The 13577-nt window shown below is 38.3% G+C and overlaps 2 protein-coding genes across 3 annotated transcripts; one reads left to right on the top strand and one right to left on the bottom strand.

Annotated features, from left to right (window-relative positions):
- Positions 1-1316: 1316 nt before the first annotated feature.
- On the bottom strand, positions 1317-10220 carry LOC149618522 (uncharacterized). 2 transcript variants are annotated; one of them, XM_089855275.1, is made up of 7 exons: positions 9892-10220; positions 7646-7882; positions 6531-6726; positions 5279-5491; positions 3762-4141; positions 3070-3109; positions 1317-2978 (listed from the first exon to the last, which is right to left on the bottom strand). In XM_089855275.1, coding segments are annotated over exons 2-7 (993 nt in total). In that variant the 5' UTR covers positions 7808-7882; positions 9892-10220; the 3' UTR covers positions 1317-2976. The 2 variants fall into 2 exon arrangements, with proteins under 2 accessions (XP_089711401.1, XP_089711400.1); XM_089855274.1 differs by having other exon boundaries at positions 7646-7905; positions 9892-10219.
- Positions 10221-10543: 323 nt separating this feature from the next.
- Positions 10544-12271, top strand: LOC149618521 (dnaJ homolog subfamily B member 9-like). The gene is made up of 5 exons (XM_089855276.1): positions 10544-10844; positions 10950-11176; positions 11243-11442; positions 11509-11728; positions 11879-12271. The coding sequence occupies exons 2-5, from the start codon at positions 10951-10953 to the stop codon at positions 11947-11949; spliced, it is 717 nt and encodes a 238-aa protein (XP_089711402.1). The 5' UTR covers positions 10544-10844; position 10950; the 3' UTR covers positions 11950-12271.
- The last annotated feature ends 1306 nt before the right edge of the window (positions 12272-13577 follow it).

The following is a 13577-nucleotide window of genomic DNA, read 5'->3' as shown; positions in this document are numbered from 1 at the left end:
GCGCGAATACAAAGGCATCTTATATCTTCTCTCTGAGATACTGATATAACTTCTTGCTTGTAGTCTTTATTAAATAAATAAAAAAACCTTGAAGCCCAAACTGCCCAATCTAACGTCTTTGAATCCTCTATTTTATGTTATATTTCGTCTTCTTAAGCAGACGACACTGTGATTTATTGAAAGATTAAAAACAACGACAACACGTGACGTAATCGGTGCACAACAAGTCAGAGACTCAGAGTGGTTAGCTCCTCATAAAGGACCTAAAATTCTCAGAATGGGGTTAAAATCTGATCCCTAAGAAAAATCGCCGTTGTAATAGGATTTTTAGAAAATCGTTGTACAAGTTTATAGGCGCTTTTAAAAACAAAGTTTCCCAGACGCCCCCTAGTAGAGGCGGGAGGAAAAAATACCTTCCATCGCTGTTGACCTCTCCGTTACATTTTTTGTACAAGGACTTTAGTTAAAAAGGCCTACGGCTATTCAATAGAGGAGGGTGAGAGATTCTCTCTTCTATTCTATTCATCTAAATCGTCGTGAAACCCCGAAGTGCCAGCAAGCCAAAGCCAAACAGCGAGAGAGAATTTATTGGTAAATATTCGAGCTTGTAGAGTTCAAGAGAGAGGAATGTAGTGGAAACCTCGTAACTATAACGTTGCCTCTGTATCCCAACCTAGTCTACAAAACGAAAACGGCATCGAAGGGTAGGGGAGTGCGAAAGGTTCACAGGGAGAGTTTGTGCTGCACATGTCCCTTCATAATTTCCACTCCATCTTAGCTCATTTCTCCCTGATTCGAAGATACTACGTTCCGTTTAGTGACTCTTTAGGGGAACCGAACATTTATTTACATAACTGTCCAACCACCTGGCAAGGCAACGTAATTACATTTCAATAAGCCACGCCCCCATACCCTCGTCAAAGGAGATTGCCGCCATTAAGTCTAGGATAAACTGGCCAGTTTTATCTCAAGTACTTGCACCATTCCACCACAATAACAAGAAATGAATTAAATACAGGGCTCAAAGTCCAATCTAGGCTTTTATTGGACTATAAACTCTCTTCCTATCTTGGAACTTACCAGCTGACCTTGAGTCACAATTTGAACAATAAATACGGGTTCAATCTACGTGTTTTTGGACCTAACGACTCTCTTAGGTCTTTGAACTTACCAGCAGACCCTGAGTCACCATTTGAACAATAAAAACGGAACTCAAGGTCCAATATACGTTTAATTTTTTGGACTATCTGACCCTTGCAGCTGACCTCACCCCGAGTCACCCATATAAACATTAAAAGTGAATGACAAAACGAAAATTTGACAAAAATTGAGATTTATTTTTATTAGCATACAAGTGTTGAGAGAGTATTTTTATTGAAATTTATTAGTAGAAAAATAATACTTGTTATATAAAAAAAATCAAAAATCTGTAAAACCACCGAATTTAAACTTGAAATATCGGTAATATTGAGTTATAGTAAGCTAACAGTTCAGACATGATTTCGTTATGGAATTTTCAAGCACGTTCAGACAGGATTACTTGACGGAATTCTCAGACAATTTTAACTCCAGGGGGGGGGGGGGGTAGACTGGATCATTTTTTCCCTGGGTGTGGGGGGCCCCCTCTAATTTTAGGCGGGAGCTACTGAGGCTCTTCCTTCTCTACCCCTAACTGGGTGGACAACAGGTTTCTGTTTCCATTCTCAATGGAGTTTAAGTTACCCATAAAACTATTGAAAGGAATGGCATCTGATGTACAGGGTTCATACAACTTTTAGAAAAGTAATTTCTGAGTTTTTTCCCCATATATTTCCCCCAGTTTTCCAGGTTTTTTCCCCATATATTTTCCCCGAGTTTTCCAGGTATTTCCCCATATATTTCCCGAGTTTTCCAGGTTTTTTCCCCCATATATTTCCCCGAGTTTTCCAGGTTTTTTCCCCCATATATTTCCCCGAGTTTTCCAGGTTTTTTCCCCCATATATTTCCCCGAGTTTTCCAGGTTTTTTCCCCCATATATTTCCCCGAGTTTTCCAGGTTTTTTCCCCCATATATTTCCCCGAGTTTTCCAGGTTTTTTCCCCCATATATTTCCCCGAGTTTTCCAGGTTTTTCCCCGAGTTTTCCAGGTATTTTCCCCCATATATTTCCCCCGAGTTTTCCAGGTATTTTCCCCATATATCCCCCCGAGTTTTCGAGGTATTTCCCCATATATTCCCCCGAGTTTTCGAGGTATTTCCCCATATATTCCCCCGAGTTTTCGAGGTATTTCCCCATATATTCCCCCGAGTTTTCGAGGTATTTCCCCATATATTCCCCCGAGTTTTCGAGGTATTTCCCCATATATTCCCCCGAGTTTTCGAGGTATTTCCCCATATATTCCCCCGAGTTTTCGAGGTATTTCCCCATATATTCCCCGAGTTTTCGAGGTATTTCCCCATATATTCCCCCGAGTTTTCGAGGTATTTCCCCATATATTCCCCCGAGTTTTCGAGGTATTTCCCCCATACATTTCCCTAAGTTTTCCAGGTATTTCCCCCATACATTTCCCTAAGTTTTCCAGGTATTTTCCCCATACATTTCCCTGAGCTTTCCAGTCAGTTTCCCCATATATTTCCCTGAGTTTTCCCCAAATAAGGATTAATATCAACGTGAGAGTGGTTTTTAAATAGCTTAAGGCAACTACCCTCTTCAGAGCAAACTTACAAAAACGGTAAAACCTCACAAAATCGAAATTTCCCCTCAGTTCTTTTTTGTCAACTATTTATTTCCCTGAGTTTCCCAAGAAGGTATGAACCCTGAATGTCCTGATTTTTAACGGTGCCTTAAACCCTCAATTTAGTCTACTACCCACCTTGGACAGCTGTACTGTTAGCTTACTTCCCCAATAATAAAAAAAAATCATACTTAATTCGACTCTCTTACAAATGAAGGAGGAATTATATGAAACTTCATGTTGAAAAAGACTTGGCAACCCTTATCCTATCACAATAATAATTTTTAAAATAAAACTTATTAGTTTAACTATTAAGTATTAAAGTAACTAAACTGTTAATTAATTTATTGGACTTACATTCTATGGATGGTGGAGGATTTATGGATCGCAAGAAATCCTAATAAAATAATTTTAATTAAAAATTTTGTAATTAGGCCTAGTAATTGTATCTTATTGCGTTTATTTTGCTGTTTGTATCAGGGATAGATTTAATTTTATAAATAGGAATGGAGAAGTTAACAGAGTAATATCTGGGCGCGCGTCAAAATCCCGGACGGACCCCCATCCACGGGACGGAGGGGGGGGGGGGTTATGAATGAAGAGGCGGGAGGGTCATAGCGACAGAGGTAAAAAGGAATTACATCATTATTATGTTTCCCGCCGTCCCCGTCAGCAACGTCATCAAAACGTATAGTTTAAGTGAGCCAGCCAATAAGATAATTTAAACTTTTCGTTACGTGTTGGAGGGAGGGGCTTTATACTATACTGGGTGGTCTATGAGTCGGAATAACTGAAGTAAATACTAACCGTTCCGTTCTCCATTCCTACTTATAAAATTAAACCCATCCCTGGCTGTATAAATAAAACAAAGTGTGTTTGCTACCTTTGGTTACCAACATAATTAAGCCTAATAACTAAAATTAAAACGCAAAATTTTACCAGAATCCAACAGAATGATAGAAAGCAATAATAAAGTAGAGTAGAGTAGAGTAATGATTACTCGAGTACCAACCAAGATAAGAAGAGAGAGAGTTTAAAAAAATAATTACCAAATTTTGGAAGTCCTCCATCGCAGTATCCATTAAGGGTAAGAAGTTGGACTCCATTTCCATTTCGTCCAACGGATTTTCGTACAAGTACGCGGCCATTTCGTCAGGAAATGCGTAGAGAGAGTTATTTCCTTCGGGTTCTCCGTAGAGTGACGAGCACATTAACGGTTTTAATTCTGAATCCAAATCTTCAAGTTCTTGGTACACATTACGGGATTTTATTTGATCTAACTCCATAACACCCGTTTCTTCTTCGTTAATATTGAGGTAGAATGATGAAGACACTGAGTTAATCGAATCTTCGTCCTGACTTATTGGTGACTGGACGATTGGGAATGTTTCCTCTTGATTAATTGAGGGCGTGGGGTTTTGGAAGGATTCTTTTTTGGTTAACGAAAAAAATTAACGAAAATGATGTAATGAAGAGTTTATAAAACAAGTCACGTAAAAACATTTTCGTATTAGCCACGTGTGGTTTGGTTGGGTGTGCGGAGAGGGCGTGTTAGTTTCGTGTGGGCTAACAGCAAATGTAGAACATGTTTTCTAACTAGCTAAGGTAATATTCGAGATGGCCCAACGGTTGGGGTTCATTAAGTTTGCAACACCTAGCTAAAACGGCCTTTCAGTCTAGCCATCCCAAACACACAGACATAAACATTCACAGATCACAATCGTAAGAAACGGTATGTCTTCACACTCTTAGCTAAACACCTATTATATTGTAGGATCAGGAGAAGTTTTCAAGGACCACTATAACTAAATAACAGCAACCCTGCCTTTACGCATAGTGCCCTTTCCGCCTGGACATGAATTTCTCACTATAGCAGCTACTGTGCCCGCGTACCCCATCCTCAACCTCGAAAACCGGAGCATAGAGAAAATATTTCCATTTGTAACTCTTTCAAATAAATAAATCGGCTTCGATACAGCTGTACATCAAATTAAACTTAAACGTAAAGATTGCCCAATCTAACCCGGTGAATTCTATGAAGACACCAATGTTGTTTCTTTCCCAATAGAGTGGTACTGGGAGGGGAGGAGCTAAGGGGGAGGTGAAGTCTTTTATTATATTGGTAGTCTAAATTGTATGCCCTGAGGTAACGACGCCAAAACCGAGGTAAAAGATAGAAGAGTGTGACTTGACGAGGGCCCCGATAAACTTGTTTTAGGGGGAAAACTGCTGTTACCTCGTACCAAAGCGCTAATATGCTTTCTTTTGCAATTCTCTCACAATACCAGCCCCAAGGTGGTACTGGATCTTGCCTAAACCGGTTTCTAATTCTATCCAGGTTTGTTTTTCGTGTACCCAAGGCCACACACACACAAACAGACAGACAAAACAACACCACAAAGCTAGGTCTGGTTATATAACCACACCACGTTTGTTTTTCGTGTACCCAAGGCTACAAACACACACACATACACACAGACAGACAGACAAAACGCCACCTCAAAGCTAGGTTTGGTTTACACAACCACACCTAGCCAAAAACAGAGATATCTGAAAATATAATTACCTGGTCCTAACTTTCTGACCAATTGAAAATCTAAATTATTAGAAACAACGCAAAGGCACAATTCCCCTGGTTTTAAGCCTTGTTCGTTCGGAATGTTATTAGGCGGCGCAGCTAACTGATTGTTATCTTCATGAATAACTTGGATTTCGTATTGAACATCATTTACATTCATTGGTTCGTCTTCGTTCATATTAAGGGTTGGGGAATCAGACCCTAAAATGGATAAGAAAAATATTCTTGCCTAAGGGGTTGATATTAAAATAAAAATGTAACCAAGTTTCCAAAGGCAATCAAGCCTTTGCACCTGCACATATTAATACCCAAAGATATGGACGGGGGAAATGACACTATTGAAGGTAACATGCTACAAGGCCATAGCTATTAGAGGCCCAATTAAACTAAGGAGAGAAGTGGGAACGTTGGATGTCTAAACGGGCAGAAAAAGGCCTACCATTTTCCATTGTACAAACCTACGTGAGGCCACCTGGCTAAGTTACTACGAAGAATTTTAATTTTTTAAGGATAAGCATAAGTTTATAAGTGATATGTTCCGTTCCATAAGTTTGTTAATCTCTGGTAACTTAGAAACTGGAGCTTGTAATTTTGAAGTGATTGAAGTAGGTCATAGGTCATAGATTCAGGGTAAAGTGAGCGACATACGCCTGGTGAGTGAGGCGCTGCTGTCAAATTTGGGTAACTTAGTAAGTTCAGACTAAATAGGACCTAGATGGAACTTGGTCCTGCAAAATTAATTAACCACCACCGATTGTAGTTAGGACTTCAATTGACTCGCTTAATTCCGTCGTTCTCCTTCTCGAACTAGTTATCTCGAGTACTGTAAGTTCATCTCAGTAGCATTACGAACTTGTATAGGCATTGCCATTCATACTTATGGAAAGGAACATATCACTTATAAACTTATGATGTAACTTAAACTAAGAGGGAAAGACTTGTGGGTAAAACTTCGCTTGCCATCCCCATCCCGTTTTTTAGCGTCTGCGCTGTAGGCTAGGGGGGATCACGAGAGCTCCCAGAGACGGTGCGGCAAGTGTTCAACCCCTTCTATAGACTAATGGCACCCCATGTTATTTAGCTATAGAACTCAATGCTGCCGAAGGTGGGTGACTTCCATTAGTCTATGTACCAATACTTAAAGTTAAAACCGCCTTTGGCTATCGCACTGTGACACAGTCATAGAGCAAGTCAAGCTTTAAGCCTGGTTTAAAATCTGCACAAAATAATAATTACTTACCCGTGTATAAGAAGTATCTGTAATTTTTAGGGTCCTTCAGGTTCCGGTTTTCGCATTCAGTTTTGTGCATTTTCCTGATGGTACCAGAGCAAGCGCATCTAAGTAGCCCATTCAAGAAACGCGATCGGAGTTCCGTGAACCCTTCTTTTGTTTCGGGCATTACAAACTTATTCCCATTTTTATATCGACCGTAGTCCTATGTGGACAAAAGAATAACACAAGGACACTATTATTCCCCCAACTTTAATGATAGTTTCCCCATATTTAATTCAGGGTTCGTACGAAATTTTTACATTGAAAATCCCTGACTTTTCCAGGTAATCCCTGACCAAATTTTAGCAATATCCCTGACCATTTTAAGGTGTTTTCCAGAGCCCACTTCATCACACCTGGCTCATATTAAGCATTGCTTGAAGCATGGTTTGATATACCAAACGAAATCCCTGACATATCCCTGACTTTTTAGGAAAATCCTTTAAATCCCTGACTTATCCCTGACTTTTTCCCCTATTTTCCGTATCCCTGACTTATCCAGGTTCCGTACGAACCCTGTAATTCTAATTTTTTTTAAACAATTATGTATGATCAGGGATAGATTTAATTTTAGAAGTAGGAATGGAGAACAGAGTAATATCTGGGCGCGCGTCAAAATCCCGGCCGGACCCCCTTCCACGGGACGAGGAGGGGGGGGGGTATGAAAGAAGAGGCGGGAGGGTCATAGCGACAGAGGTAAAAAGGAACTACGTATTTTTCGCCGTCCCCGTCAGCAACGTCATCAAAACGTAGGGTTTAAGTGAGTTAACCAATAAGATAATTTAAACTTTTCGTTACATTACGTGTTGGAGGAAGGGGCTCTATACTGGGTGGTCTATGAGTCGGAATAACTGAAGTAAATACTAACCGTTCTCTATTCCTACTTCTAAAATTAAATCTATCGCTGTTCAGACTAAATAGGGAAAGACACCGGGGGGGGGGGTAAATCTCGCTTTTTTTTTTAGCATGCGCTGTAGTCTTTTTTGTATAATGAGAATGCACAGAGACTGCAATTAACGTATCAACCCCTTCTACCCATTTTTCTAAGTCGAAAAAAAAGGACTATAAACATTTGTTCTTACCAAGAAAACGGCCCAAGATTCCTCGTGCTGTTCATCCGAATGAATTAACTTTTGGTTTATGGCTTGAACAGCGAACAAGCAGTCGTTATCAGTTTGTTCTACTACATAAAGCCTATCCCCGTATCTTCTTGTAGACAGAGCATCTCGCACAAAACTCCACATTGTTTTGGCTATTTTGGTCACTCAGGTTCGTACAAAATGTTTGGAATTAAATTCCCTGACTTTTCCAGATTTTCCCTGAGTAAATGGCAACACGTTTCCTATTATATAGAAAAAAACAACGGTTTTTGCATGCAATTGCTACGCAGTCCCTGAAAAACTGCATTTATATAAATACCTAACGCTCTTTCAAAAAAAAAAGGTCAAAAAATAGAAATTAGTATAAAAATTGCAATTTGAAATTAATTTTAAACTATGTGAAAACTTCTGTTTAATTGCGTAGTTCAATCATTTGTTATGATTCGAAATTCTACAGAAAAAGAACTGGTATAAATGCAGCATTTCGGACAAAAATAGCTAAGATTTTCAAGTATGAAAACAATTTAGAACCGGTTTAGCAATTCTTTCACACAAAACTCCACAACTTCGGGACAGAATAGATAATCTAAAGACATTTTCAATACGTTTTCACTATTTTCTACTACTCGCTATTTCCACAATGCTAACCTAGAAGTGGCCCCTTATAGTGTCGCGGTTACAGTTGAAACGGTCGGAAAATACAAAGCCGAGGGGTCGGACGTTTGTCAAAATCCCGTACATTTCGTTTGAAATCTGTTTAAAATCTCTCTCGAAAATCGAGAAATCCCGAAATCTCACGTCAAAATCTAAAAATCTAAAAATCTCACGTCAAAATCTGAAAACTTTAAAATCTCACGTCAAAATCTGAAAATCCCGAAATCCCTATTTTAAAATCTGAAAATCCCGAAATCCCTATTTTAAAATCTGAAAATCCCGAAATCCCTATTTTAAAATCTGAAAATCCCGAAATCCCTATTTTAAAATCTGAAAATCCCGAAATCCCTATTTTAAAATCTGAAAATCCCGAAATCCCTATTTTAAAATCTGAAAATCCCGAAATCCCTATTTTAAAATCTGAAAATCCCGAAATCCCTATTTTAAAATCTGAAAATCCCGAAATCCCTATTTTAAAATCTGAAAATCCCGAAATCCCTATTTTAAAATCTGAAAATCCCGAAATCCCTATTTTAAAATCTGAAAATCCCGAAATCCCTATTTTAAAATCTGAAAATCCCGAAATCCCTATTTTAAAATCTGAAAATCCCGAAATCCCTATTTTAAAATCTGAAAATCCCGAAATCCCTATTTTAAAATCTGAAAATCCTGAAATCCCTATTTTAAAATCTGAAAATCCCGAAATCCCTATTTTAAAATCTGAAAATCCCGAAATCTTCACCAAAAATCCCGAAATCTCACATTAAAACCTAGAAATCCCGAAATCTTAACGTAAAATCCCAAAATCTCATCCTAAAATCAAAATCTGAAAATCTCCTCGAAATCTGAAAATCTCCTACAAAATCTGAAAATCTTGTTCCAAAGCCCGAAATCTCCTTCAAAATCTGAAAATCTTGTTCCAAAGCCCGAAATCTCCTTCAAAATCTGAAAATCTTGTTCCAAAGCCCGAAATCTCCTTCAAAATCTGAAAATCCTGAACAAAATCCCGAAATCTTCTTCGAAATCTGAAAATCTCCTTTAAAATCCCTAAATCTTAAAATCTTGGACTAGATTTCCAGATTTCTAAAATCTGAGTCAGAATCTCAAAATCTGGGGCAAAATCTCAAAATCTTTGTCAAAATCTTGAAATCTCAAAATCCCGTACACTAAAATGCCAAACGTCCGACCCCTCGTACAAAGCACTGTATGCTAGATATTCCTTGGATCCGCGCGAAACTAATTGTTACTTACCAGATAATTATAATAATTCTCCAGGTATTTAATTGCAATAATACAACTTTACGTTTAGCAAGACATAAATTAGGCCTAAAACGTTTATGAAAAAAAAATAACACGAGACCTTAATTAGTACAACCGAAATGCAGCTCGAGATTTGAATTCAAATTTTTAATAAAAATTGGCTCGCGAGTTAGCGATAGCGCGTGGTTGAAAAAGATTTTTAAAACCTATACAAATTTACCAACTTAACTTCACTTATTATGTCAATTGAGATATTATACGTTTTCAGCCTTTGCTAGTGCTATGAAGTTAGGTTGTGACAAAAGTGTACATACCGCTTGGTTACTGCAAGCAGCTTAAGCCTTAGCTGTCGTGAGAGGGAACGAAAGTTCGGAACACTTAGGGCAAAGAAAATATAGAACTAATCCTACGGTCGTCGGTCGGCACTGCCCGGGCCTGCGGATGCTTACTTAAGCCTTGGCGGTTCTACGTTCTCCCAACAACAACAAGGCCCTATAACTCAAACGCGGCAACCCAGGGAAACGCGATGACTAGACAACCACTCAGAAAACGTCTTTAACCGTCAAACCCACGACTACGACTAACGGGTAACGGCGGCAAAAGGCGCAAATTCACTGACGCCTCGCAAAAATTATTATTCCGTCTTACTGGCCGCTGGCCTCTGTGTGGCGCTGCCGCAGTTTTTACCCCTTATCGTAATGTCTTATCCCTCCTTAACTACTCCCGAGTGTAGATAGTTTACACACATGGAGGACTTATACCATTTACACCAGAAGGCCGGGCTAACTGAAGGACAAAAGCAGACGGGTTTCTGTCATCCAAGTAGCCCGGCCTCCTGGTGTAAATGGTATGAATCGTCCAAGTGTGAAAACATTTCTGGATAATTTCGAATTGCAAGCATTAAGAAATGCTTATTTCCACTCCTGCATGAAGGGGAGGAAACCAATAGGGAGAGTACATGGGTTATACAATAACCAATGAAAAATGAGATCGTGTCCCGTTATTTTATTTGGCGGAGTTTGTGTGGACTAATTTGGAATTTCATCATATTTCTGTCGTGATTAGACCATATTGTAATGTAATAATTTACGGGCATCGGAATTTGATCATAAAATACGAGGAAAATATTAATAAAGTAACAGAAAATTGAGGCTCTTATAGCGAAAATAAATTAGGAACTTCAAACTATAAATATCATAAGGAAATAAGTGGATCTGGTGTTGTGGTGTTGTCAAATCACGAAGTGTCAATTTCGACTAAAATTGAGGTAAATAATCGTAATTAGGTTCAAAAACTCGCGATTTAATTGTAATTTAAATTAAATACCTTACTTTAATTTATGGGATACTGATGCATGTTTATTTCTACACAGAATGAAAATCAATATACTTCAGTTAGTGACTTTAGTGGCACTGTATAGTGTTGTTTGCGTTGGCGTTTTGGCCGAAGTAAAAAGGGATCTGTACGAGGTTTTGGGGATTAAAAAATCAGCTACAGATCGCGAAATCAAGAAAGCCTTTCGAAAATTAGCCATGAAATATCACCCTGATAAGAATAAAGAAAAAGACGCGGAAGCGAAGTTTCAAGAAATTGCCCATGGTAAGTTATACATTATTAAAATATAACGTAAATAACTTAAAACTAATCATAAAAATATCGTTTTAGCGTATGAAATATTGTCAGACAGTGATAAGAAGAAAAAATATGATCAGTTTGGTCACCAAGCATTTGAGAACGGTGGTCAAGGAGGGGGAGGTGGTGAACATTTCAACATGCATGATTTCTTCCGTCATTTTGATGACGCTTTCGCGTTTCACAATAAACGAGGGGATGAAGATCATCACGGCCATGATCACGAGAATAACGTAAATATTTTGTATTTAATGCCACGTGAACTATATTAAATTTTATTTTCAATTTGTTTTTTCCAGGGTTTCAAATTCCGTTTCGGTCAAAGTGGTGGTTTTTTCAACTTTGATGACCTATTTAATGACATAGAACCGGAAGATAATTTTTTTGGACATGGGGGTGGATTTGGGCCTTTCGATGGAGGTTTTGATCCTTTCGGTAGCGGAGACTCGTTTTTTGGTTCACATTTTGGCGGTGAACAACATGTCCAGCATCAAAGAGAAGCATCTTTTGCATCCTCAGGTAAAAAATTGCATTTTTACTTTTCCCCGAAATAGATGGTGCAAAAATATTTGTGTAGGCCATTCTGGCTGGCTGGCCGGCTGGTTTTCGTGTGACAAAAGTTTACATGATTATAAATCGAGTTTTTTTTGTTATTTTCTTTAATTAAAGGTGGAGGTCGTTGTCGAACAGTCACTCAAAGGGTTGGAAACATGGTTTCTACTTATACGCAATGTTCCTGAAAACCTCAATGCAATACAGACTTAACTCAGATCCAAAGACGCACTGAATGAACGCGACGATTGTACTACAATGTTAATTTATACAAAAGAAAACAAATTCTAAATGTAATTACTTCTACTTTTTCTATGAATGTAAATATAAAATTTCTACTTCAGGTTTACTACATTGTTATTTATAAAAACAAAACGAAACATGTTCACTTTCTTAAAATGTGAAACAAAAAAAAAAAAGAACGCAAAAACTATTTAAGCTTTGTTTTTTTGTAAATACTGTATATTTAGTTATATTTTTACTTGTTGTAATAAATGTTATGCAGTTGAATATTGCCTACTTATTTTTAATTACGTTAAGTAATAGTACTTACAATTACGGAGTGGATTCTTTTGCTGAAACTTGCGCAAGAGGACTTAGGTATTCAAAATGATTTAACGGTTTAATAGGAGACACTTAAAGGGACTGCAAAGAAGGCATCGGCGGGTGGGTAAAAATTATTTGAAATACGTCACGGACATCACGTGATACCAAGATACAAAGGCTCCTCATAGAGTAGAACTGGACATCTAGTCCTTGTTTTTCGCGAGATTACAGCGCCTATTCCATGAAGTGGTAGTTTTCGAAATAAAATGAACTAAGCTTCTTTGAACCACGCCCTTCCTTGGTCACGTGCCTCTGACGTTTTTTAAATAATTTTTACCCACCCGCCGATGCCTTTTTACAGTCCCTTTAACAGCTAGGAACTAGGAGTTGTAGTATTTAACTCTACTAAAATTGTAGATACTTAACCACTTTTAAGTAAATATTAACCACAACAAGTTGCCATCTTCTAATCCAGTTTAAACTAAACTAATCATCTTTAAATTCATTCTGTGTCATGATTGTGGTGTTTTCAGGCACTCTGTGAGCAAAGTTATAGATAGTTAACACACATGGATGATTCATACCATTTACACCAGAAGGACAGGCTACCTGGACAACAAAAGCAGACGGGTTTCTGTCTTCCAGGTAGCCCGGCCTCTGGAGCCACGTGGTTGATCACGTGTATGTAGACACGTTTTAGACTTCTTTAGAGAACTTTACTTCATGCTTTAATAGCAATCGGTAAGCGCGATTCGTCAGAAAGTAGATTCGAAATCTCCCAACTTTAGGTTGTAATGGCCTGTAATAATTTTGTGATCAATTTACCAGCATCATCCGAAGAAAGGCAAGAGGATTTGAGCTCGCAAATAAAACTGGACAGAGTGAATGCTGCTGGAAAAATTCTCAACCTCTTCGGTCTTGAAGTGCATTATGAAACCGGGGACCTTAGACCAGTATCCGAATTCCACGAGTACGTGCAAAAAAATGAAATTAGATTAATTGGGAAAACAACACGACGCAACTTTAACTATAAACATTTAGTAGACGTTGTTATGGGTGGAGAGATAATTCTGGAGCATTTCCATGAAGGAAGGGTTGTCAGAACGCCGTACTTGATATTTTTTACCATGAAAGGACCAGTCTTATCACCGTTTCCTATCCCGCCAGAATCCAATGACAGTAGCAAAGCTAAATACTACAAGCAGTACTTGGAAGACGTTTTAAATAAGGTGAAAGCTCAATACAGGAAAACTAACTTATTCATGCTTTT

Source organism: Phalangium opilio, unplaced genomic scaffold (genome assembly GCF_054372755.1).
Source record: "Phalangium opilio isolate 3A_F unplaced genomic scaffold, DU_Popi_V2 ptg000209l_1, whole genome shotgun sequence".
NCBI classification, from domain to species: domain Eukaryota; kingdom Metazoa; phylum Arthropoda; class Arachnida; order Opiliones; family Phalangiidae; genus Phalangium; species Phalangium opilio.
Note: the sequence above shows the minus strand (reverse complement) of the source record. Positions and strands in the feature narration are given on the sequence as shown.

Coding starts and splice junctions, on each gene's coding strand:
- LOC149618521 (XM_089855276.1), top strand. CDS start 10,951: ATGAAAATCAATATACTTCAGTTAGTGACTTTAGTGGCACTGTATAGT. Junction 11,443..11,508: donor GCCATGATCACGAGAATAAC/GTAAATATTTTG, acceptor TGTTTTTTCCAG/GGTTTCAAATTCCGTTTCGG. Junction 11,729..11,878: donor AGCATCTTTTGCATCCTCAG/GTAAAAAATTGC, acceptor CTTTAATTAAAG/GTGGAGGTCGTTGTCGAACA.
- LOC149618522 (XM_089855275.1), bottom strand. CDS start 7,807: ATGTGGAGTTTTGTGCGAGATGCTCTGTCTACAAGAAGATACGGGGAT. Junction 6,727..7,645: donor AATCTTGGGCCGTTTTCTTG/GTAAGAACAAAT, acceptor TTGTCCACATAG/GACTACGGTCGATATAAAAA. Junction 3,110..3,761: donor TGGAGGACTTCCAAAATTTG/GTAATTATTTTT, acceptor TTATTTTATTAG/GATTTCTTGCGATCCATAAA.